The sequence below is a fragment of the Ranitomeya variabilis genome, chromosome 7 (genome assembly GCF_051348905.1).
Source record: "Ranitomeya variabilis isolate aRanVar5 chromosome 7, aRanVar5.hap1, whole genome shotgun sequence".
In the NCBI taxonomy this organism is placed as follows: Eukaryota; Metazoa; Chordata; class Amphibia; order Anura; family Dendrobatidae; genus Ranitomeya; species Ranitomeya variabilis.
Genome location: NC_135238.1, coordinates 95756289 through 95779789, shown reverse-complemented (window position 1 = coordinate 95779789; position 23501 = coordinate 95756289). Strand labels below are relative to the sequence as shown.

The following is a 23501-nucleotide window of genomic DNA, read 5'->3' as shown; positions in this document are numbered from 1 at the left end:
AATCATGTTAATTAGGTAATTATCATAGTGCAAAAGAAGGGGATGGGTGAGGGTTATATCTGTATATTCCATGCATTATTAGTCGCCTAAATGTAGAGTGGAGCTAGGGGTGAACATAACCTGATGTGGTGGAAATATGTGGGTAAAATCGCAAATCACACTCCATCGATTTTGTGCAAGCATGTAGGTAGATCCACGACACAAGAATAATAATTGATTTGTGCCATGTTTTAGGAGAAAAAAAGATAAACAGAGTAAGCATGCTATTAAGAGGTTGCATATAGGGATTCAAAAATCGATTTCCTAAGGAAACCTGGATGGGTAAAACTATTGGAAATATAGGGAGTTTTCGAGTTGTATTATCTATGGAAAGGCCACTAGAAGTCTTCTGAATTACAGTAGATCAATAAATGCTATACCCCTAGATGCCCCCACTTCTTAGTATTTAAGCTATCATTGGACAATGACCTGTTCTTTAAATCAAATTTCATGCTAGGGCTACATATAGGGGTGTAATGATTGCAGTCACATAGGGGGCCACCGCGACCGAGCTCCTGGAGATCGGGCCGACGACTGCCAGCACCATCTACAGCTGAATGTTCACTTTATGACACATCCAGCTGAAAACTATTGTGGTGCACAGTGCCGCCGGCTCCATTCACCACAATAACTATACATGCTGCCAGCCAACGTCCGCATGCATGACGTCACTGCTATGTGCCACCTGCACCAAATTTTTCATGTTGAACAAGACACAATGTAGCTGAAGATTGGAATAAAACATTGTTTATTTTATCTTTCTGCTGCAGAGATATTCGCAAAGTATTGGCACATAATAAGGCTACTTTCACACTAGCGACGGCCCATCGCAGTGCGTCGGGCCGACGTACAGACGCATACTGTGAATTAAAAGCACAACGGGAGCAGCGGATGCAGTTTTTCAACGCATCCGCTGCCCCATTGTGATGTCCGGGGAGGAGGGGGTGGAGTTCCGGCCGCGCATGTGTGGTCGGAAATGGCAGACACGACGCACAAAAAAAGTTACATGTAATTTTTTTTGTGCTGACGGTCCGCCAAAACACGACGCATCCGTCGCACGACGGATGCGAAGTGTAAGTGTGGCAATGCGTCGCAAATGCAACCCTATGGAGAAAAAACGCATCCTGCGGGCAACTTTGCAGGATGCGTTTTTTTCTCCAAAACGACGCATTGCGACGTGCGTCATACGACGCTAGTGTGAAAGTAGCCTGAGTTAACTTTTTTTTAAAAGTCCAAGTTGGTATTATTAGTTGCTTTTCACTGGGGAGCGTGTACATTTTCTGACAATATGAGCTGCCCAACCAGCAACGTCAAAGAGAGAACTTGCTCAACATAGCTTGGGTTCCTCAGTGTGTGAGATGTAAGGATACAGAGCTGATCTCCTGGTCTCACTTCCTGCACAATTAGACAGTGCTGGGCAGAGAGCACAGATGACTCACACTTGTCAGATCAGGTTGTTATGGGGGGGAAGGGCAAAGCAGTGTAACAATGTAAATATTTCTATTAGCTCTCCTCCTCTGAAGAAACTACCAGCTCTGCCATAGCACGCAACTGTCCAGATATAGCTGGACTGTCTCAGTTTAAAGGCTTAATCTCGTAACGTCAGGGCTTTGTCCCGACTTATTATACTTACCTCTCTCCGACATCACCATCGATCCGTTGCTCCTCTTCCTTGGGAGTTGAGGCTGCCTCTCTCTGCATTGAATTAAATTCTAGTATTCACTTCTTCTCTTGTGATCCCTGGCTTATTAAAAGTTGCGCTGGGGATGCTGGAAAGTAAGAGATTCACAGGCCCCAAGTCCAGCCACCAGCTAATACTGACCTGGACACTGGACCGGAGTTCCAAGAATCGATCTGCTCATCTCTAGTTCCAACTGTCCTGGATACATTGGACAGTCCCAAATTTGGGTCTACACCCGCAGTCTTGGGTGTCTGCTGAATTTCTCTCATTGCTACCGCCCCTCTGACATCTCCTCCTGCCAGAAGAGAAAGAAATGGCAAATGGGAGCAGACTGGGGTGTGAGCAAAATGTGTCATGGCGCACATAGCATACCACATACTTTGCCCCTCTTCAGGGCCGGACTGGGACTAAAATTCAGCCCTGGCATTTGAAGTTACACAGGCCCACTTGTCGCATGGTGAATATATAATATATTTGTGCACCCGTATGTCATAAGATGTGAGGTGCGTTTAACAAGACTATATAACATACAGTCCCAGATGGTCCAGTATTATAGCTCAGTCTTATTTATTGCTCCAAGGCCTGGGTCACATGAGCGCATAACATGGCTGAGTGCTATGTAATAAAGCATCGTATAGCACTCGGCCCAGAGTTATCCTTTGGTGCAACTCAGATCTGCGATTATTTTCACATATGGATTCGGCATGAGAGAACAATCGCGGCATGCTGCGATAGGCAGCGACACTTGGCTCACTCACTCCCACACAAGTCTATGGGTGCATGTGAAACATCAGACTGCATTCGGATGTCATCCCAGTGCAGTCCGATTTACGCAGAGACAGGTAATGGAGGAGATGGAGAAAAAACTTTCTCCATCTCCTCCGCAGCTGTGCTTAATCAGAGCTGTGCTCAATCAATCTCCCACGTGAGAGGATCGTAGCACAGAGCATGACACTCACGTCAGAGCTGGAGCTGAGGGTCATTGGCATATCGCATCCAATGCGCTCGCATCTGATGTTATATGCTTAGTGTGATTCCAGCCTTAGTTGCAGTACCAAGAAAAGTTGCTACTTTACACACAGAGCAGGTAGACAATGTCTCGTAGACAATGAAGATGATGCTGTGCTCTCCATAGTGCTATGGTCTGGTCTAAAGTGACCACATTAGCTATATTTCGCTTCTATGGGAAAAAATGTGCACAGAAAATTTAGTATATCTGCAAGAAAAATGAACATGTTGGGAATTTGAAGCACGCACTGCAGGTCAGTTTACACTGCATAAAAAAGCCAAGTGGGCAGGAGATTTTTATATGGTAAATCCCATCCACATTGATGAACTGTAAGATGTTGCCTTTTTTATGCAACAAAAATATGTAGCGCCAAAAACACACCAAAATCTGAGAAGCCGGCAACGTTTTGGACACAGCGGACATGTGCTGCGTCCAAAGTGCTGCCTAAGGCTATGTGCACACGTTGCAGATTTGTGTGCAGATTTTTCAGCTCAGTTTCTGAAAAATCCTCAGGTAAAACGCAGTGCGTTTTACCTGAGGATTACCCACGGATTTACTGCGGATTTCTAGCATTTTTGTGCAGATTTCACCTGCGTTTTACACCTGCGGATTCCTATAAAGGAACAGATGTATAGCGCTGCGGAATCCACACAAAGAATTGACATGCTGCAGAAAATACAACGCAGCGTTTCCGCGCTGTATTTTCCGCACCATGGGCACAGCGGATTTGGTTTTCCATAGGTTTACATGGTGCTGTAAACCGGATGGAAAACTGCTGCGAATCCGCAGTGGCCAATCCCCTGCAGATCTGCAGGCAAATCCGCAATGTGTGCACATACCCTAATACTGAACATCTATACATACCCTTAAAGTGAACCTGACCGCTGATACGTGCTGTGTGACCCATGGGCAGCACATATCCGGTATTGGCTGTACGATCTAAGCCAGGTATGTTTGTCTCTGAAACACTGCGGCATCACAGAGAAAAACATGTCTGACTTCTCCCCTCCTGCTTCCAGTGACTGGTGTGTCTCTGTACTCGCACACAGGAAGAAACTTGTCGCTCAGTGGGAGCGGATGGGGAGAAGCCTCCAGGGACCCGCCTGTCTGACTAGTCACCCATGTGGCCGTGGTTCTCGGCGGCTTTTAAAGTGTGTTTTCCTGAAACATAGCAGCATTTCAGAGTCAAACATACCTTTCTGGAATTATACAGCCACTGTCTGATACATGCGACCTGCGGAACAAGCAGCATGTATCAGCCATCAGATTCCCTTTAAGATCCCATAGGTGACATTTATGTCACATGATTGACTATTATCCTTATCCCTTTGAGGAGAACTATAACTCCCAGCATGTACAGAAGCTCCTATGGCATGCTGGGAGTTCTAGTTCACCACAGGAGTGGTGATTTTCTCTTGAGTTAGGGTATGTTTCCACGGTCAGTAAATGATGTGGATTGGATGCTGTGTCCAGCCGCAGCATCCAATCCGCAGTGTAAAGATGTTACACCATAGTGGATGGGATTTTATGAAATCCCATCTCCACTATGCATGCAGGGACACCCGCAGCTTCCCTGCGTATACGCACATGCAGTGTGTCTTTCTAGACCGCAGCATGTCTATGTCTAAAGCTGGCAACGCTTACGACGGAGCGGGTATGTGCTGCGTCCAAAGCGCTGCCAATACTGACCGTGGAAATATAGCCTTAGTGGCATTGGAGCAGAGTGGACACAGCTTTTTTTTTTTTTCTTAATTCTATTAATGCTTGCCTTTTAGCAGCTTCTTTTTTCCTAAGTACAACTCCGGGGCTTCCTGGGCTTCTACTCAGGACACTCACCTTAAGGTTATCAGCAGCTACTAAATCTTTTCTGTCCCACTCCTTGCCGCTTTGCTGGACGGACACAGTGGACAGGAGGAAGTGGGCGGTCTGATGTCGTGAATTGATCACCAGCTGCAGTAAGTGGCAGGGTCCGGGCAGCACAGCAGAGCAGAGCACGCCTCCCCCTCCCCCCTGCCTGTCTCTATATTACCTCACTGCAGCTGGTGTGACCAGGACACCAGACGGCAGCTGCAAACTTCATCCCATACAGCGGCAGTGATTTTAACAGTAGCGCGCTGCTGGCTGCAGAAGCTGACAGCATGAAGGAGCAATAGATCGAGCGGCCCACTACAGGGACCGGACGTTCTGGCATTTGCCAGAAATGCCCGATGGCCAGTCCGGCCCTGCCCCTCTTTCTGTTCTTAAAAAAATGGGAGGTATGGCTCTGCTGGCCAGTCCTTCCTCCCCCCTCACTGCCTGCACAGAGGTGAAAGCTTAAAGGGACTCTGTCAGCTCAAATTGGCGGGATATTAAAATGATTTCTTACCGGTCAGATGGGAGGCGTATCCTCTTTATTTCTCCACCCCGTCCGTCCCTGTTTTCCGCATTATTTTCGGGAATAAGAGTATGCGTGCACCATAGTTGGCGCGTGCGCCATGCAGTCTTCGGTGGTGCACGCGCAGTATGCTTTGCCCTACTGCGGGCAAAGCCGAAAAGAATTACTGCGAAAGCGCCCGCGCACTATGTCCCGGAACACAGCAAAATACTTCTGGGACATAGTGCGCTGGCGCATGCACAGTAATGCTTTTTGGCTTTGCCTGCAGTAGGGCAAAGCATACTGCACGTGCACCACCGAAGACTGCATGGCGCACGCGCCAACTATGGCGCATGCATACTCTTATTCCTGATAATAATGCGGAAAACAGGGATGGACGGGGAGGAGAAATAAAGAGGATACGCCGCCCATCTGACCAGTAAGAAATCATTTTAATATCCCGCCAATTTGAGCGGACAGAGTCCCTTTAACTTATATTAACACACAAATTGCTGTCCAAGGTCAGCGTAGGTTAACGGATATAATTAACAATTTGCCAAAAGGCAACAAATTCCTTAACTGAAGACCTAAAAAATAACTTTTATTATTATTCCTACTAAAGGAAACAAAACCACTAAAACTCTCAAGTCAGTTTCACTAGGTGGACACCAGCATACTGATAGTTAAATCATTTCCATTCTATATATTGCGCTATTAGTCGTACCTATATTTATGTATATTTTATATTTATTTATCATTTCATTCAGGCATGTGGATCAAGGTGTGGCCGTAACATAAGGGTGAACCACCTAGTGAAACTGACTTGTGAGAGCTTTAGTAGTTTTTTTATCTTTAGTAGTAATAATAATAAAAGTTACTTTTTAGGTCTTTAGTTAAGGGATTTGTTGCCTTTTGGCAAATTGTTAATTATAGCTTAACTTTAAAACTCTGGTTAAACAAAACCATATATGCCAACCAGATAAGCTGATGATACACTACACAATGAAATTCATAACTATGTGTAGACCATAAATGAAATCTAATTTTACCCTCATACATAGCAATACATATGAGTTTGTCTATTTTATGCCTGGCATTCTGCACATGAACGAGGAAACTCAGGATGCACAATGCTACTATATACATCCAACTCAATGAAATAACAAAATTAAATATACATTTCCACTGACACATAGCAAAAAAAATCTTGTCAGTCTTGACTATACTTCTGGTTCATGAACCAGGAAGTCCAGCATAATGAAATATTACTGAAATATAATACTGAATGATTTACATGTATCCATGTATACAGTAGCATGGTGTATCATGAGCTACCTGCTTCATATACAGAATGCCAGACAAAATAGATTAGACAAACATGTACTGCTATGTATGAGGGTAAATGTATATTCCATTCATGGTTTGTGGGTACAATTATGAATTTCATTGTGTAGCGTATCATCTCATTATCTGGTGCATCCATGACTTATAAATTGAGCTCTCACCCCTGGACAGGCAGTGAGGGGCAGTACAGCAGAGCCCACAGTGTTACAACAGGAGAAGAGCTGGTGAAATGGTTTCCAATGTGACACAGCCACACAAGGACCTTATCTGAAAGGTGTAAGCCATTTGTGCCAGCTTTGTTTAATCATGAAGTGAAGAGTGGAGATAAGCTCTGTATCCTTACATATCACACACTGAGAAGCCTAAGCTGTGGTGGGCACATTCTCTCTCTAGTATGTTGCTGCCTGCTTATGACTAGCCTCATACACTCTCCTGGTGAAAAATAACTAATGCCACCCACTTGGACTTCAAAAAAGTTCACTCATTATGTGCGAATTATTTCATTGCTAATAGCTCTGCAATGGAGAAGAGGAAAAAGAAACACGTTTTATTCCGCTCTTTAATGTAGAAAGTAATTCCCCCAGCTTCTAGCAGTTCTTTCTTAATAACACTGTACTTACTCTTTGATCACCGCCTTCTCTTCGAGGATCAAGTTTCTTTGCGAAGTGTCGGAGATTATCATAATTATGAAAATTGCACAGAGATACTAAATCCTGTAATAAAAAAGAAACAATATGGATGCAATACTTTATAAGTTATACATATATATAAACAAGTGGTGTGAAATATTTACAGTGCTCAGCATAAATGAGTACATCCCTTTTGAAAAGTAAAAGTTTAATCAATATCTCATTGAATACAAGAACAATTTCCAAAAATGTTTACAAGACAGAGTTTCATAGAACATTTTTTAATTCGTAACATGTAATTCAGGTTAATAATATAACTTTCATTACAAAATCTTCAGTTTTACTCAAATTAGTTGTTGTGACAACATCAAGTCTCCTATGCATGAAATAAATAAATTGGTGACATATATTAACATTTAATTTTTTCCATTCTTCAAGAACAACCTCTGATAGAGCCTGGAAGTTGGTATTTGGAAATATTTAGAAAAATTTAATTTAGAAAAATGCATGATTCCTACAGTGAGACATGATGGTGGCAGTGTCCTTATCTATGGCTGCTGGTGTCGGGAGCTAAACTTCATTGATGGTATCATGAATTCACAGATATATTGCTGTATAGAAAGAAGATGCTACCATCACTTTGCGTCCTTGGTAGACGTGCACTTTTCTTACAAGACAATGATCCAAAATACACATTTATTGCATTTCTGAAGAAGAATGGGGTGAAAAAGATTCAGTGGCCAAGTATGTCTTCTGACCTGAACTCAATCAAACACATAGGGAATTCTGAAGAGACAAGTTGAATATCAAACTCCATGCGGCAACCAGACTCTAAAAGACGTCGTTCTTGAAGAATGAAAAATATAGCTGTTGTAATATGTCACCTCCTTGTTCATTCCATTCCTAGAATACTTGGTGGTGTTCTTAAAAATTATGAAAGTCACACAAAGTACTAGATGTAACCATAAAAATTATCCAAAAGACATATAAACATTGGTATAGGGTTTTTCCCATCATGCAAAGATCAATAATCAGTGGATTCTACTAACAGATACAATCAAAATCAGGGTACAAAGTACCCCAAAAAACCACTCAAAAGAGTATAAAACATAAAAAATTATTTTATTAAGGACTAAATATCAAAAAGACATGAACCAGAGTGTAAATGGGACATGTAAGAAGATTCAAAATGGGATAAAATCAAGTAGATAAAGGTGGGAGAGGTTTTCACAAAAAGTAAAGGGTAACTAGGTAGTCTATATCAGACAAAGCAGGGAATATTAATGAACTTCCATAAATCACATAAGAATTTGCATGTAAGGCATGATACCGTAAATTTTAGTACAGTCTATTAAGACCGGATAGTGTCAATCTGTCTATATGAATATCATGCAGTATAATATTGGAAAACAAGAAAAAAAGGCTTATCCAGTCCACATCGAATATAAAGTTAGTATAGAGCTTCCCCATATTAACGTGGCCACTAAGTGTATTCATTCCCTCATCGCCATTTTAAAACGGCAATCGGGAATAAGGCTGTAGTGCACCCCAGAATTGAGCTGAGAACAGAGCTGAGATCCCGGAGAATATGATCGGGCCGGATTTTCTGGTGTATAACAGTGATAAAAAAAAGTGCGTCTGTTGTTTCAATTATTTCTTTCTCCTCTAACATGACATACATGTCAGAGTAGAGAGAAATTATGCCCCGACACGCCCCAGTACCTCCACCATCTGCGGGCCCTCCTAATCTGTCCCCCAGCCCGCCTTCTTAGAAAAAAAAATGGAGGAAACATGCGCCCACCAAGATCTGCCGGCCGGAACCTGGCAACAATAGGAAGTTTTTCCTATTTGTACCTTTTGATCACTGTGATATACTCTATCACAGTGATCAAAATAAACAAAATAGTAAATCAAATCCCCCTTTGTCACCCCCTTAGTTAAGTAAAAATAATTATTTTTTTCCATTCTTTGCAGTTGGGCTTAGGGTTGGGGTTAGAATTGTTTTTTTTTTCCAAAATTAAAAAAGAAAAGACAATATGACAGATGTGGTTGAGCGCAAGTTCTCGCTATTCAAGTTTGCATCGGGTGGTCGGGTATCATGGATCCCTGCATGCTTTTTTGGTTGGCAGACACAAAACATGCGGAGGAGGGACTCGAGCATGTCACTCGCCACCAGCAATATTTGGTGCATATCTGAGCACCCGATGCAAACTGGAGTAGCGATTATTTCCGCTCAACACTAATGACGACATACTCAATATGATGACCTAATGTTATCAATTTCTGTGTCGTACCTGTGGTTTCAAAATGCTCACTATAACACTAAATAAAATCCTTGACGGGTCTAGTTTCCAAAAGGGTGTCACTTGTGGAGGGATATCCACAGTTATTATTCCAGCAAATTTTACATTCAAAAAGTCAAACGGCGCTACTTCCATTCCGAGCCCTGCCGTGCGCCCAAACCGTTGATTTTCGCCAAAAATAAGGTATCAGTGTATTTAGGAGAAATTGCACAACAAATTTGAGTGTTCATTTTCTAATGTTACCCTTGTGAAAATAAAAAAAGCTTGGGTCTAAATTTAATTTTTTGTGAAAAAAATTAAACGTTCATTTTTTTCCACGTTGCTCCAGATCCTGTGAAGAAACTGAAGGGTAAATACATTTCTAGAATGTGGATTTTGAGCACCTTGAGGGGTGCAGTTTTTAGAATGGTATCACTTTTGGGTATTTCTGTCATATAGGCCCCCAAAAGTAACTTCAAATGGGAGGTGGCCCCTAAAAAATGGTTTTGTAAATTTTGTTGGAAAAATTAGAAATTGCTGGTCAACTTTTAGCCCTTCTAACTTCCTAACAAAAAAAAGTTACACTACCGTTTAGGGTCACCCAGTCAATTTTGTGTTTTCCATGAAAACTCATAGGTTTATTAATCAAATGAGTTGCCAAATGAATTGAAAAGCTAGTCCAGACATTGACAAGGTTCGAAAAAAAGATTTTTATTTGAAATAATAATTTTCTCCTTCAAACGTTGCTTTCGTTAAAGAATGCTCCCTTTGCAGCAATTACAGCACTGCAGGTCTTTGGCATTCTAGCAGTTAATTTGCTGAGGTAATCTGGAGAAATTTCACCCCATGCTTCCAGAAGCCCCTCCCACAAGTTGGTTTGGCTTGATGGGCACTTTTTGTGTTCCATACGGTCAAGCTGCTTCCACAAAAGCTCAATGGGCTTGAGATCTGTTGAGAGATTACAGATAGAATACCAGCTGCCTGCTTTTTCCCTAAATAGTTCTTGCATAATTTGAAGGTGTGCTTTGGGTAATTGTCCTATTGTAGGATGAAATTGGCTCCAATCACGCGCTGTCCACAGGCTATAGCATGGCATTGCAAAATAGAGTGATAGCCTTCCTTATATAAAATCCCTTTTACCTACAAATCTCCCACTTTACCAGCACCAAAGCAACCCCAGACCATCACATTACCTCCACCATGCTTGACAGATGGCGTCAGGCACTCTTCCAGCATCTTTTCAGTTGTTCTGCATCTCACAAAGGTTCTTCTGTGTGATCTAATACCTCAAACTTGGATTCGTCTGTAAATAACACTTTTTTCCAATCTTCCTCTGTCCAATGTCTGTGTTCTTTTGCCCATATTAACCTTTTCCTTTTATTAGCCAGTCTCAGATATGGCTTTTTCTTTGCCACTCTACCCTGAAGGCAAGCATCCTGGAGTCGCCTCTTCAGTGTAGATGTTGACACTGGCGTTTTGCGTGTACTATTTAATGCAGCTGCCAGTTGAGGACCTGTGAGGCATCGATTTCTCAAACTACAGACTCTTAGGTACTTGTCTTGTCGCCAAATTTCCATTTTTTTCACAAATAAACGCAGGTAATATCAAATAAATTTTATCACTATCATGAAGTACAATATGTCACGAGAAAATGTCACAATCACCGGGATCGTTGAAGCGTTCCAGGGTTATAACCTCATAAAGGGACAGTGGTCAGAATTGTAAAAATTGGCCCGGTCATTAACGTGCAAACCACCCTTGGGGGTAAAGGGTTTAAGGGGTTAAATATTACTTTTCAAAAGTGATGTATTCATTTATGTATAAGAATCAGTCAATGGATGCGAACAAAAACTTCATAATCCCAAATGTTGCATACCTCTGTTAATTCACCTACTATATCATACAAACCTGGCAAAACTGAATCCCACGAACGCTATTTCCTAATTTATCCAATGGTGGAGACCAGCACATCAAGCCCATAACATTAGGAACTACCAAAAGGATACCTCCTGCAACACCAGACTTTGCTGGGAGACCAACCTATAAAAGATAAGAGAAGTAATTACAACTTAAAGCATATTGCATGAATAAACGCTCATAAAGCGGTTGTTCCAACATCACACTTTGTTTCAACACAAAGATATATGCATATGTGAAATATCTATGCAATTATGGTGAAAGCACATTGCCTGTGTCTTTCTCCTTTGCATTCTGCAACTCATCACCCTTGCAGTTATATGCCTATTCAAGTTTAATCAGTCCAGGACTTTAGTGACAATACACTTCCCTATCATAAAGTTACATTATGCAGTCATAGGCATACCCTTCTCCATCCTTTGCAATGAGAGCTGTGCATGTGCAGTCTTATAGCACGCATAGAGAAAAAGACTAGCAATAGAGATGAGCAAACACGCTCGGTGATACTCTGTTATCACACGAGTATCATTGTGCTCGAATGTGCTCTTTACTTGGCGAGTAAAGAGCGATGCTTGATGTATAACATGAAACCCCGCTTTGCATCTTTGGCGGCTGTTATACATCCAATAAGAATGCAGGGTTTGCCTGCGAGTCACTGTAATGACGTAGCCATCTTGGTTGTGGTATTACTGTGATTGGCTGGGGAGATTGCAGGTCTAGGCCTGTGTGCACAATATAATGAATCAGAGGCCTGTAGTGTAGATACTGGTGCTGAAACTGACCCATCATACTAACAGCTAGGGTTGAGCGAAACGGATCGTTCATTTTCATAAGTCGCCGACTTTTGGCAAAGTCGGCGTCTCATGAAACCCGACCCGATCCCTGCGTGGGGTCGGCCATGCGGTACGCGATCTTGGCGCCAAAGTCGCGTTTCGTATGACGCGTTTAGCGCCATTTTTTCAGCCAATGAAGGAGTGTGGGCAGAGTGATGACATAGGGGTTAGGGGCGTGCACGCCTATGATCATTTTAGCGCTTGTGCGCAGCAGGGATTTGCAATGTGTAAAACGAAATTTCCGGGGCTGGGACGGAGGGGGGCGGGGGAAGAGAGAGAGAGAGAGAGAGAGAGAGAGAGAGAGAGAGAGAGAGAGAAAAAAATCCCCATTGACGTGCATAGGGTTTCGTGTTCCGGCCGATCCTCGACTTTTCGCAGTAATCGGCCGATTTCGCCCGACTCGACTTTTCAAAAAGTCGGGTTTCGCAAAACATGACTCGACCCTAAAAAGGTCAAGGTCGCTCAACCCTACTAACAGCCCTTTTAAGGGCTAATACTTTGTAGCACATACAATCTGCATTTAGCCTAAGGAGGGAGTGAGAGTTGCAGAAGCAAAGAGAGTGACAGAATAGTTTGTAGACAGGAAATTGGCCTGTTCAGTCCGTTGGCAAACATACAGCTGCAGTTGTTTTTGTGGGGGCTAAAAAAAATGTAATATATTTTGATCCATCAAGTATTATGTACTTTGATGTCCTTTTTTTGCGTTATATAACACACCCAAAAATGGTTGAAACATTTTACTGGACTACACTTCTCAGCTATACATTATTCCGTAGTGTGGAGTAAATTTCTGTGATCTATAATACTGCTAAAACGCTTTAAAAATTTTTGCAGGTTTCTATTTCTCATACATACAGTGTTACGTGGTCTGTGAACATTTCTGTGATCTCTAAAACTGGACTGACTTTGATTGTCATCCAAACACTTTTGCATTCTGTCACACTATGGTGGAGTAAACTCACACAAACCACTTTGAATGCTGTAGGTGACTGTTATGGTCTGGTGATGTAGGAGCAACATGCGACTAGCTCTGAGCAGGTGGTAACTATACAGACCGCAGTTCCTGATCTTAACACAGACACTAGCAGTAGCCGTGGGATGTTCCTGTCACTCCCTGGACACCTCGTCACAGCCGGAGAACTAGCTACCTCTAAAGGTAGAAACAGGAAAGCTATCTTGCCTCAGAGAAAATCCCCAAAGGATAGGACAGTCCCCCACAAATAATGACTGTGAGAGGAGAAGGAAATGACATACGTAGTATGAAACAAGATTTAGCAAAGGAGGCCACTTCTAGCTAGATAGAATTAGTACAGGACAGAACACTGTGCGGTCAGTAATAAAAACTAGAAAAAGTCCACCGCAGAGAAATGCAAAAATCTCCACACCTGACTAAAGGTGTGGAGGGCAAACTCTGCTGCCCAGAGCTTCCAGCTTAGCTGAATAGGTTCATACTGATAAGCTGGACAAATGAGCAAAACATAGAAAGTGCTGAACAACAAAGTCCACAACAAGTGAACTGCAAAAGGACAAGCAAGGACTTAGCTTTGCTGAACTGGTCAGAGTGTCAGGGAAATCCAAAGAGCCGTGACTCCAGGCTGGAACAATTGACAACTGGCATTAGTCAGGCCAGACTAATATAGCCGAGCCAGAAAGACGATCAGTGAAAACAGCTGCTGATGCTAAATCCCAGAAGCAGCCATACCACTCAAAACCACAGGAGGGAGCCCAAGAACAGAATTCACAAAAATGCCACTTACAACCACCGGAGGGAGCCCAAGAGCGGAATTCACAACAGGTGACCAATTGTTTTCTTTTATTAAAAATAAACTTGATTTCAATAGACCAAGCAATTACAAAATGCGTAATGTGTGCTTTAAGAGATGGGTAAGTGGAAGTGCTGATGATGGTGAACGCAGATGCCAAGGACGTGGGGCAGGTGTAACTACGCCTGTTTTTGGAGCACGAGAAACATGCCCATCCACGACCACGACACATAGGTTCCTGTCCCACTTTGCATGGAGGTATGGTACACCACTTCTGAAGCCAGGGCAGTGTGAACATGTCATCGGTTGGATAGAGGATAATGATTCCAGCAGGCCTGGCAGCACCATACAGTCTTCCACACAGTCCAATCTCACCAGCCTAAAGTATGGATCACTTAATCCTCAACCTGATCCTCCTTCTTTCCACCATGTTGAGTCCCAGGAGACTAGTGATCCCACACTCCGAGGAGCTCTTCAAAATATAATTTTTTTGATTGTATTCTCTCAATCTATACTCCAAAAGGGACAGGATGGCATGCTGTTTAGAGAAGCACAAACCTTAGAGCACCTACACCCACAAGAACATAACGGTTCGGAATAGCAAATTTGAGATAATTAGGAAGATTGGTGCTAAGTTTTGTTAAGTCACAAAGTCAGGAGGTCCAGGGTGCGGTGGTGGAAAAGGAGGTGATGGATGACGAAGTGTGAGAGTTTTTCTCACGGTAATAGCGGGGATCTCACCGATGTCACCGCAGTTCAGCCTGGCTGAGAACAGAGCCTCAGCGACTGTACATAACCTCAATGACGTCAGCACCAGTCACTGAGGCTGCAGTTGAGCTCAGTCACCAGTGGTTCTCAGCCTGGACGGTTGCATCTTGGCACCGTCCAGGTTGAAAACGGTTTATCCCCCAGACATGGATTATGGCGTGGGACAGAACAACGGACAGGTATGGTATATTGTCTTTTCTTATCTTTCTTTTATTACAGGAGATCGAGGGCTTCGGTGGAATTAGGCGAGGTCGTAAGCGTGGTTTAATTGAGATTATTAAAGGAGTCTGTGTCATTTTTTCAATTAACCCCTTCCCGAGCTCCGCCGTACTATTACGGCGGAGGTCGGGTCCCCCTGCTTTGATGTGGGTTTCAGTGCTGAGCCCACCTCAAAGCCGGGACATGTCAGCTGTTTTGAACAGCTGACATGTGCCCGCAATAGCGGTGGGTAAAATCATGATTCACCCGCCGCTATTAACCAGTTAAATGCCGCTGTGAAACGCTGACAGCGGCATTTAACCGGAGCTTCCGGCCGCGCGGCCGGAAATGAGCGCATCGCCGACTCCCGTCACATGATCGGGGGTCAGCGATGCATCAGGATAGTAACAATAGAGGTCCTTGAGACTTCTATGGTTACTGATGCTGGCCTGCTGTGAGCGCCACCCTGTGGTTGGTGCTCATAGCAAGCCTGCAAGTCCGCTACATAGCAGCGATCTGATGATCGCTGCTATGTAGCAGAGCGGATCGCGTTGTGCCAGCTTCTAGCCTCCCATGGAGGCTATTTAACCCCTTCACCCCCAAGGGTGGTTTGCACGTTAATGACCAGGCCAATTTTTACAATTCTGACCACTGTCCCTTTATGAGGTTATAACTCTGGAACGCTTCAACAGATCTTGGCGATTCTGACATTGTTTTCTCGTGACATATTGTACTTCATGATAGTAGTAAAATTTATTCGATATAACTTGCGTTTATTTGTTAAAAAAATGGATATTTGGCGAAAATTTTGAAAATTTCGCAATTTTCCAACTTTGAATTTTTATGCCCTTAAATCACAGACATATGTCACGCAAAATACTTAATAAATAACATTTCCCACATGTCTACTTTACATCAGCACAATTTTGGAACCAAATTTTTTTTTTTGTTATTGAGTTATAAGGGTTAAAAATTGACCAGCAATTTCTCATTTTTACAACACCATTTTTTTTCAGGGACCACATCTCATTTGAAGTCATTTTGAGGGGTCTATATGACAGAAAACACCCAAGTGTGACACCATTCTAAAAACTGCACCCCTCAAGGTGCTCAAAACCACATTCAAGAAATTTATTAACCCTTCAGGTGTTTCACAGGAATTTTTGGAATGTTTGAAAAAAAGTTAAATGTTCATTTTTATTTACACAAAATTTATTTCAGCTCCAATTTGTTTTATTTTACCAAGGGTAACAGGAGAAAATGGACCCCAAAAGTTGTTCTACAATTTGTCCTGAGTACGCTAATACCCCATATGTGGCGGTAAACCACTGTTTGGGCGCATGGCAGAGCTCGGAAGGAAAGGAGCGCCATTTGACTTTTCAATGCAAAATTGACTGGAATTGACATGGGACGCTGTCATGAATCCCCAATGGCTAGGGATAGCACAGGACAAGCAAAGTACAAATAAATAACGGACGAGCTCTAGGGTGATGGAACCTGGGCTGACCGCTGCCCTACGCCTGACAAACGCAACTAGAGATAGCCAGGGAGCGTGCCTACGTTGGTTCTAGACACCACGCACCAGCCTAAGAGCTAACTAGTACTGCAGAGAAAATAAAGACCTCACTTGCCTCCAGAGGAATGAACCCCAAAAGATATAGTTGCCCCCTCACATGTATTGACGGTGAAATGAGAGGAAGGCACACACATAGAGATGATATATATAGATTCAGCAAATTGAGGCCCGCTGTAAACTAGAAAGCAGAACGATACAAAAGGGGACTTTGCGGTCAGCAAAAAACCCTAATCAAAAAACCATCCTGAGATTACAAGAACCCATGTGCCAACTCATGGCACATGGGGAGAACCTCAGTCCACTAGAGCTACCAGCTAGCATAGAGACATAATAAGCAAGCTGGACAAAAAACCAAACAACTGAAAATCAGCACTTAGCTTATCCTGAAAGATCTGGGAGCAGGTAGGCAGGAACCAAACAGAGCACATCTGAATACATTCATAGCCGGCAAGGAAATGACAGAAAGGCCAGGTAAAATAGGAAACACCCAGCCTCTGATGGACAGGTGGAAACCAAAGGCCGCAACCCACCAAAGTCACCCAGTACCAGCAGTAACCACCAGAGGGAGCCCACAAACAGAATCCACAACAGGATGCCATGTTGCGTTTGGAGAGCCCCTGATGTGCCGAAACATTGAAACCCCCCACACGTGACACCATTTTGGAAAGTAGACCCCTTAAGGAACTTATCTAGATGTGTGTTGAGCACTTTGACCCAACAAGTGCTTCACAGAAGTTTATAATGCAGAGCCGTAAAAATAAAAAATCATATTTGTTCACAAAAATGATCTTTTCGCCCCCATTTTTTTATTTTCCCAAGGGTAAGAAAAGAAATTAGATCACAAAAGTTGTTGTGCAATTTGTCCTGAGTACGACGATACCTCATATGTGGGGGTAAACCACTTTTTGGGCGCATAGCAGAGCTCGGAAGGGAAGGAGCGCTATTTTACTTTTCAATGCAAAATTGACTGGAATTAAGATGGGACGCCATGTTGCGTTTGGTGAGCCCCTGATGTGCCTAAACATTAAAACCCCCCACAAGTGACACCATTTTGGAAAGTAGACCCCCTAAGGAACTTATCTAGATGTGTTTTGAGAGCTTTAAACCCCCAAGTGTTTCACTACAGTTTATAACGCAGAGCCGTGAAAATAAAAATTCCTCTTTTTTTTCACAGAAATTATTTTTTAGCCCCCAGCTTTGTATTTTTACAAGGGTAACATAATAAATTGGACCCCAAAAGTTGTTGTCCAATTTGTCCTGAGTACGCTGATACCCCATATGTGGGGGGGAACCACTGTTTGGGCGCATGACAGAGCTCGGAAGGGAAGGAGCGCCATTTGGAATGCAGACTTAAATGGATTGGTCTGCAGGCGTCACGTTGCATTTGCAGAGCCCCTGATGTACCCAAACAGTAGAAACCCCCCACAAGTGACCCCAAATTGGAAACTAGACCTCCCAAGGAACTTATCTAGATGTGTTGTGAGAACTTTGAACCCCCAAGTGTTTCACTACAGTTTACAATGCAGAGCCGTGAAAATAAAAAATCTTTTTTTTTCCCACAAAACTTATTTTTTAGCCCCCAGTTTTGTATTTTCCCAAGGGTAACAGGAGAAATTGGACCCCAAAAGATGTTGTCCAATTTGTCCTGAGTACGCCGATACCCCATATGTTGGGGTAAACCCCTGTTTGGGTACACGGGAGAGCTCTGAAGGGAAGGAGCACTGTTTTAATTTTTCAACGCAGAATTGTCTGGAATTGAGATCAGATGCCATGTCCCGTTTGGAGAGCCCCTGATGTGCCTAAACAGTGGAAACCCCCCAATTATAACTGAAACCTTATCCAAACACACCCCTTACCCTAATCCAAACGGTAACCCTAACCACACCCCTAACCCTGACACATCCCAACCCTATTCCCAACCGTAAATGTAATCCAAACCCTAACCCTAACTTTAGCCCCAACCCTAACTGTAGCCTTAACCCTAGCCCTAACTCTAGCCCTAACCCTAGCCCTAACCCTAGCAATAACCCTAGCCCTAACCCTAGCAATAACCCTAGCCCTAACCCTAATCCTAGCAATAACCCTAGCCCTAACCCTAGCCTTAACCCTAACTCTAGCCCTAACCCTAATGGGAAAATGGAAAAAAAACAATTTTTTTTATTTTTTTTTATTTTTCCCTAACTAAGGGGGTGATGAAGGGGGGTTTGATTTACTTTTATAGCGGGTTATTTAGCGGATTTTTATGATTGGCAGCCGTCACACACTGAAAGACGTTTTTTATTGCAAAAAATATTTTTTGCGTGACCACATTTTGAAAGCTATAATTTTTCCATATTTGAGTCCACAGAGTCATGTGAGGTCTTGTTTTTTGCGGGACGAGTTGACGTTTTTATTGGTAACATTTTCAGGCACATGACATTTATTGATCGCTTTTTATTCCGATTTTTGTGAGGCAGAATGATCAAAAACATGAATTTCTTTTGGGGGAGACGTTTATACCGTTCCGCGTTTGGTAAAATTGATAAAGCAGTTTTATTCTTCGGGTTTATGTTTTGGCGCTTTTATACGATAAAAGCTTTTTTATAGAAAAAATAATTATTTTGGTATCGCTTTATTCTCAGGACTATAACTTTTTTATTTTTTTTGCTGATGATGCTGTATGGCGGCTAGTTTTTTGCGGGACAAGATGACGTTTTCAGCGGTACCATGGTTATTTATATCTGTCTTTTTGATCGCGTGTTTTTCCACTGTTTGTTCGGCGGTTTGGTAATAAAGTTTTTTTCTTTTCCTCACGGTGTTTACTGAAGGGGTTAACTAGTGGGACAGTTTTATAGGTTGGGTCGTTACGGACGCGGCGATACTAAATATGTGTACTTTTATTGTTTTTTTTTTACATTTAGATAAAGAAATGTATTTATGGGAATATATTTTTTTTTTCTTTATTTAGGAATTTATTTTTTATTCATTTTTTTACACATATAGAATTTTTTTTTTTTTAACTTTTTTACTTTGTCCCAGGGGGGGACATTACAGATCGGCGATCTGCTGTGCAGGGCTGCAGGCTTACCAGCGCCTGCTCTGAGCAGGCACTCGGTAAGCCACCTCCCTCCCTGCAGGACCCGGATGCCGCGGCCATCTTGGATCCGGGACCTGCGGTGAGGTGGGAGGTAGGAGACCCTCGGAGCAACGCAATCACATCGCGTTGCTGCGGGGGTCTCAGGGAAGCCCACAGGGAGCCCCCTCCCTGCGCGATGCTTCCCTATATCGCCGGTACACCGCGATCATGTTTGATCGCAGTGTGCCGGGGGTTAATGTGCCGGGGGGCGGTCCGTGACCGCTCCTGGCACATAGTGCCGGATGTCAGCTGCGATATGCAGCTGACACCCGGCCGCGATCGGCCGCGCTCCCCCCGTGAGCGCGGCCGATCGCGTATGACGTACTATCCCGTCGGTGGTCATACGGGCCCACCCCACCTCGACGGGATAGTACGTCAGATGTCAGAAAGGGGTTAAGCATGGCAAAAAAAAAATAGTTTTTAAAAATATGAAAAAAATATAAAAGTTTAAATCACCCCCCTTTCGCCCCATTCAAAATAAAACAATAAAAAAAAAATCAAAACCTACACATATTTGGTATCGCCGCGTTCAGAATTATCTATCAATAAAAAAAAAGGATTAACCTGATCGCTAAATGGCGTAGTGAGAAAAAAACGCCAGAATTACTTTTTTTGGTCGCCGCGACATTGCATTAAAATGCAATAACGGGCGATCAAAAGAACGTATCTGCACCAAAATGGTATAATTAAAAATGCCAGCTCGGTACGCAAAAAATAAGCCCTCACCTGACCCCAGATCATGAAAAATGGAGACCCTACGGGTATTGGAAAATTGAGCAATTTTTTTTTTAACCACTTAGATAAAACGTAACCTAGACATGTTTGGTGTCTATGAACTCGTAATGACATGGAGAATCATAATGGCAGGTCAGTTTTAGCATTTAGTAAACCTAGCAAAAAAGCCAAACAAAAAACAAGTGTGGGATTGCACTTTTTTTTGCAATTTCACCGCACTTGGAATTTTTTTCCAGTTTTCTAGTACACGACATGCTAAAACCATTGATGTAGTTGAAAATTGCAACTTGTTCCGCAAAAAAAAAAGCCCTCACATGGCCATATTGATGGAAAAATAAAAAAGTTATGGCTCTGGGAAGGAGGGGAGCGAAAAACGAGAACGCAAAAAGGCAAGGTCGTGAAGGGGTTAAAGGACTTTATTCTGGCTGTGTCTTTATTTACCATATAACTATAGGATTAGTAATGAAAAGGTGTCTTATAGATGCCTCTCCATTACTAAGCCGTGGGCTTGATGTCACCTAACAATACAAAGGTGACATAAATCCCACATATATTAACCCCACTTACCACCGCTATAGGGCAAGTGGGAAAGACGGGCAAAGCACTAGAATTGGTGCATCTAATAGATGTGCTTTTTCTGGGCAGCTGCGGGCTGCTATTTTTAGGTGCGGCAATATCCATGGCCCCTTACCAGCCTGAGAATACCAGCTCCCAGCTGTCTGCTTTAGCAAGGTTGGTTGTCAAAAAATGGGGGGACTCCACACCGTTTTTGTAAATTATTTAAATAATTTAAAAAAAAAGGTGTGGGCACCCCTCTATTCTTGATAACTAGCCTTGCTGAAGCTGACAGCTGAGGTCTGCAGCACCCAGCTGTGAGTTTTGCCTGCCTAGTTAACAAAAATACAGGGGAACCCATGCCGTGTTTTTTTTATTATTTATTTACATTGCAGGAGTGGCTGATGAATACTCCCATCTGCCGCTCCTGCTCTCGCTGTTATTAGCGGCAGCAGGTGTTGAATGATGGGAGCAGTGGTCCCATCAGCTGACACCAGTGACCGAAGGTAAACTTTATACCTCCGATCACAGCTGAGCATTCACTCTGCCTTTCGACAACGTGGGAACACAGCTCTCTGACCGGCGAGGATGATTTCACCGACGATCACAAGCGGTGTTTGCTGTGCTGTCTTGCACATTACAGCGCACCAAACACTGGATGTTCAAGCCCCCAACTCAAGTGAATGGGGTAGGGGTTAGGGTCAGGGTACTGTTCTGGTACCCAAACTCGAATTTTTTTTTTAACTGTTCTGCTTAACCCGCTGGACCCGAACATCCAGGTGTCTGCCCATCTCTAGTAGTAACTACACATTAAACATGTGATTATGCTGCAGCGCAGGTGCTTTGTCTGGCATCTGCCTGCAGAAGGTTTTTTTTTTCCTCAGTATGTACAAGTATTCATTATGAAAACTAGGGGACAGGTCAGTGAGGGATCAATGACCTGTCAGCAGGCTGCATTATGAATACCTAATGAGAGCCCCATATAAAGATCCCCCACAGGCCGCCCCGGGGCACAGGAATATCATTAACTAAAAACTGAAAACAAAAGATTAAAAAACAACCACAAGATGGATTTCATCAACCTCAAGGTATCATTATTTACTATATAATTGTCTAAGGGTCACTTCCGTCTTTCTGTCTGTCATGGATATTCATTGGTCGCGGCCTCTGTCTGTCATGGAATCCAAGTCGCTGATTGGTCTCACCAGCTGCCTGTCATGGCTGCCGCGACCAATCAGCGACGGCCACAGTCCGATTAGTCCCTCCCTACTCCCCTGCAGTCAGTGCCCGGCGCCCGCTCCATACTCCCCGCAGTCACCGCTCACACAGGGTTAATGCCAGCGGTAAAGGACCGCGTTATGCGTTATGGTAACTCACTCCGTTACCGCCGCTATTAACCCTGTGTGACCAAGTTTTTACTATTGATGCTGCCTATGCAGCATCAATAGTAAAAACATTTAATGTTAAAAATAATTAAAAAAATAAAAAATCATTATATACTCACCTTCCGCCGCCTTTCCAGCTCCTCGCGATGCTCCGGTGACCGGTCCAAGCAAGCGGCAGGTTCCAGTGGCAAGGATGGTCTGCGAGAAGGACCTGCCAAGACGTCACGGTCATGTGACCGCGACACGGTCATGTGACCGCAACATCATCACAGGTCCTTTGCGCCTGCGCGAGAAGGAGGCGACAGAACTACAAGGGGCCCTCGGAAGGTGAGTATATGCTTATTTTTTAACCTGTGACATACGTGGCTGGGCAATATACTACGTAGCTGGCCAATATACTACGTGACTGGCCAATATACTACTTGGCTGGGCAATATACTACGTGGCTCTGTGCTGTATACTACGTCGCTGGGCAATATACTACGTCGCTGTGCAATATACTACATGGCTCTGTGCTGTATACTACGTCACTGGGCAATATACTATGTAACTGGGCAATATACTATGTAACTGGGCAATATACTACGTGGCTGGGCAATATACTACGTCACTGGGCAATATACTACGTCACTGGGCAATATACTACGTGGCTCTGTGCTGCATACTACTTCTCTGTGCAATATACTACGCGGTTGGGCAATATACTACGTAGCTGGGCAATATACTATGACTGGCCAATATACTACGTGGCTGGGCAATATACTACGTGGCTCTGTGCTGCATACTACTTCTCTGTGCAATATACTACGCGGTTGGGCAATATACTACGTAGCTGGGCAATATACTATGACTGGCCAATATACTACGTGGCTGGGCAATATACTACGTGGCTGGGCAATATACTACGTGGCTCTGTGCTGTATACTATGTCGCTGTGTAATATACTACGTGGCTCTGTGCTGTATACTACATCACTGGGCAATATACTACGTTACTGGGCAATATACTACGTGGCTGGGCAATATACTACGTCACTGGGCAATATACTACGTAACTGGGCAATATACTACGTGGCTGGAGAATATACTATGTGGCTGGGCAACAGGGGCGTAACAACAGTCCTGCGGGCCCCGGTGCGAACTTTTGAATGGGGCCCCCCCCCCCTCCCCCCAAAAAAAAAATGATATACAGACACACGCATACAATGTTAAACTAAGAAGTAAATATCTATTGCAATTCCTTTATGTATGAGTGGTCGCCTATATACACTGCAGGGGCAGATAGTATAGAGCTTTATGTATGAGTGGTCACCTATATAC

General features: G+C 43.4%; 1 protein-coding gene across 5 annotated transcripts in view; it reads right to left on the bottom strand.

Annotated features, from left to right (window-relative positions):
- GLS (glutaminase) overlaps positions 1-23501 on the bottom strand; it is a 746320-nt gene that overhangs the window by 290740 nt on the left and 432079 nt on the right. For 3 of the 5 annotated variants that reach the window (XR_013218256.1, XM_077275591.1, XM_077275594.1), the window contains exons 13-14: positions 11246-11377; positions 7047-7139 (exon numbers count right to left, since the gene is read on the bottom strand). Coding sequence is in view for 4 of the 5 variants with exons in the window: in XM_077275591.1 (XP_077131706.1) it covers positions 7047-7139; positions 11246-11377 (225 nt within the window). In the remaining variant the exon portion in view is untranslated. Of the gene's footprint in view, positions 1-1861; positions 2016-7046; positions 7140-11245; positions 11378-23501 lie in introns of those variants that run through there. The other 2 variants (XM_077275593.1, XM_077275592.1) reach the window with 2 other exon arrangements.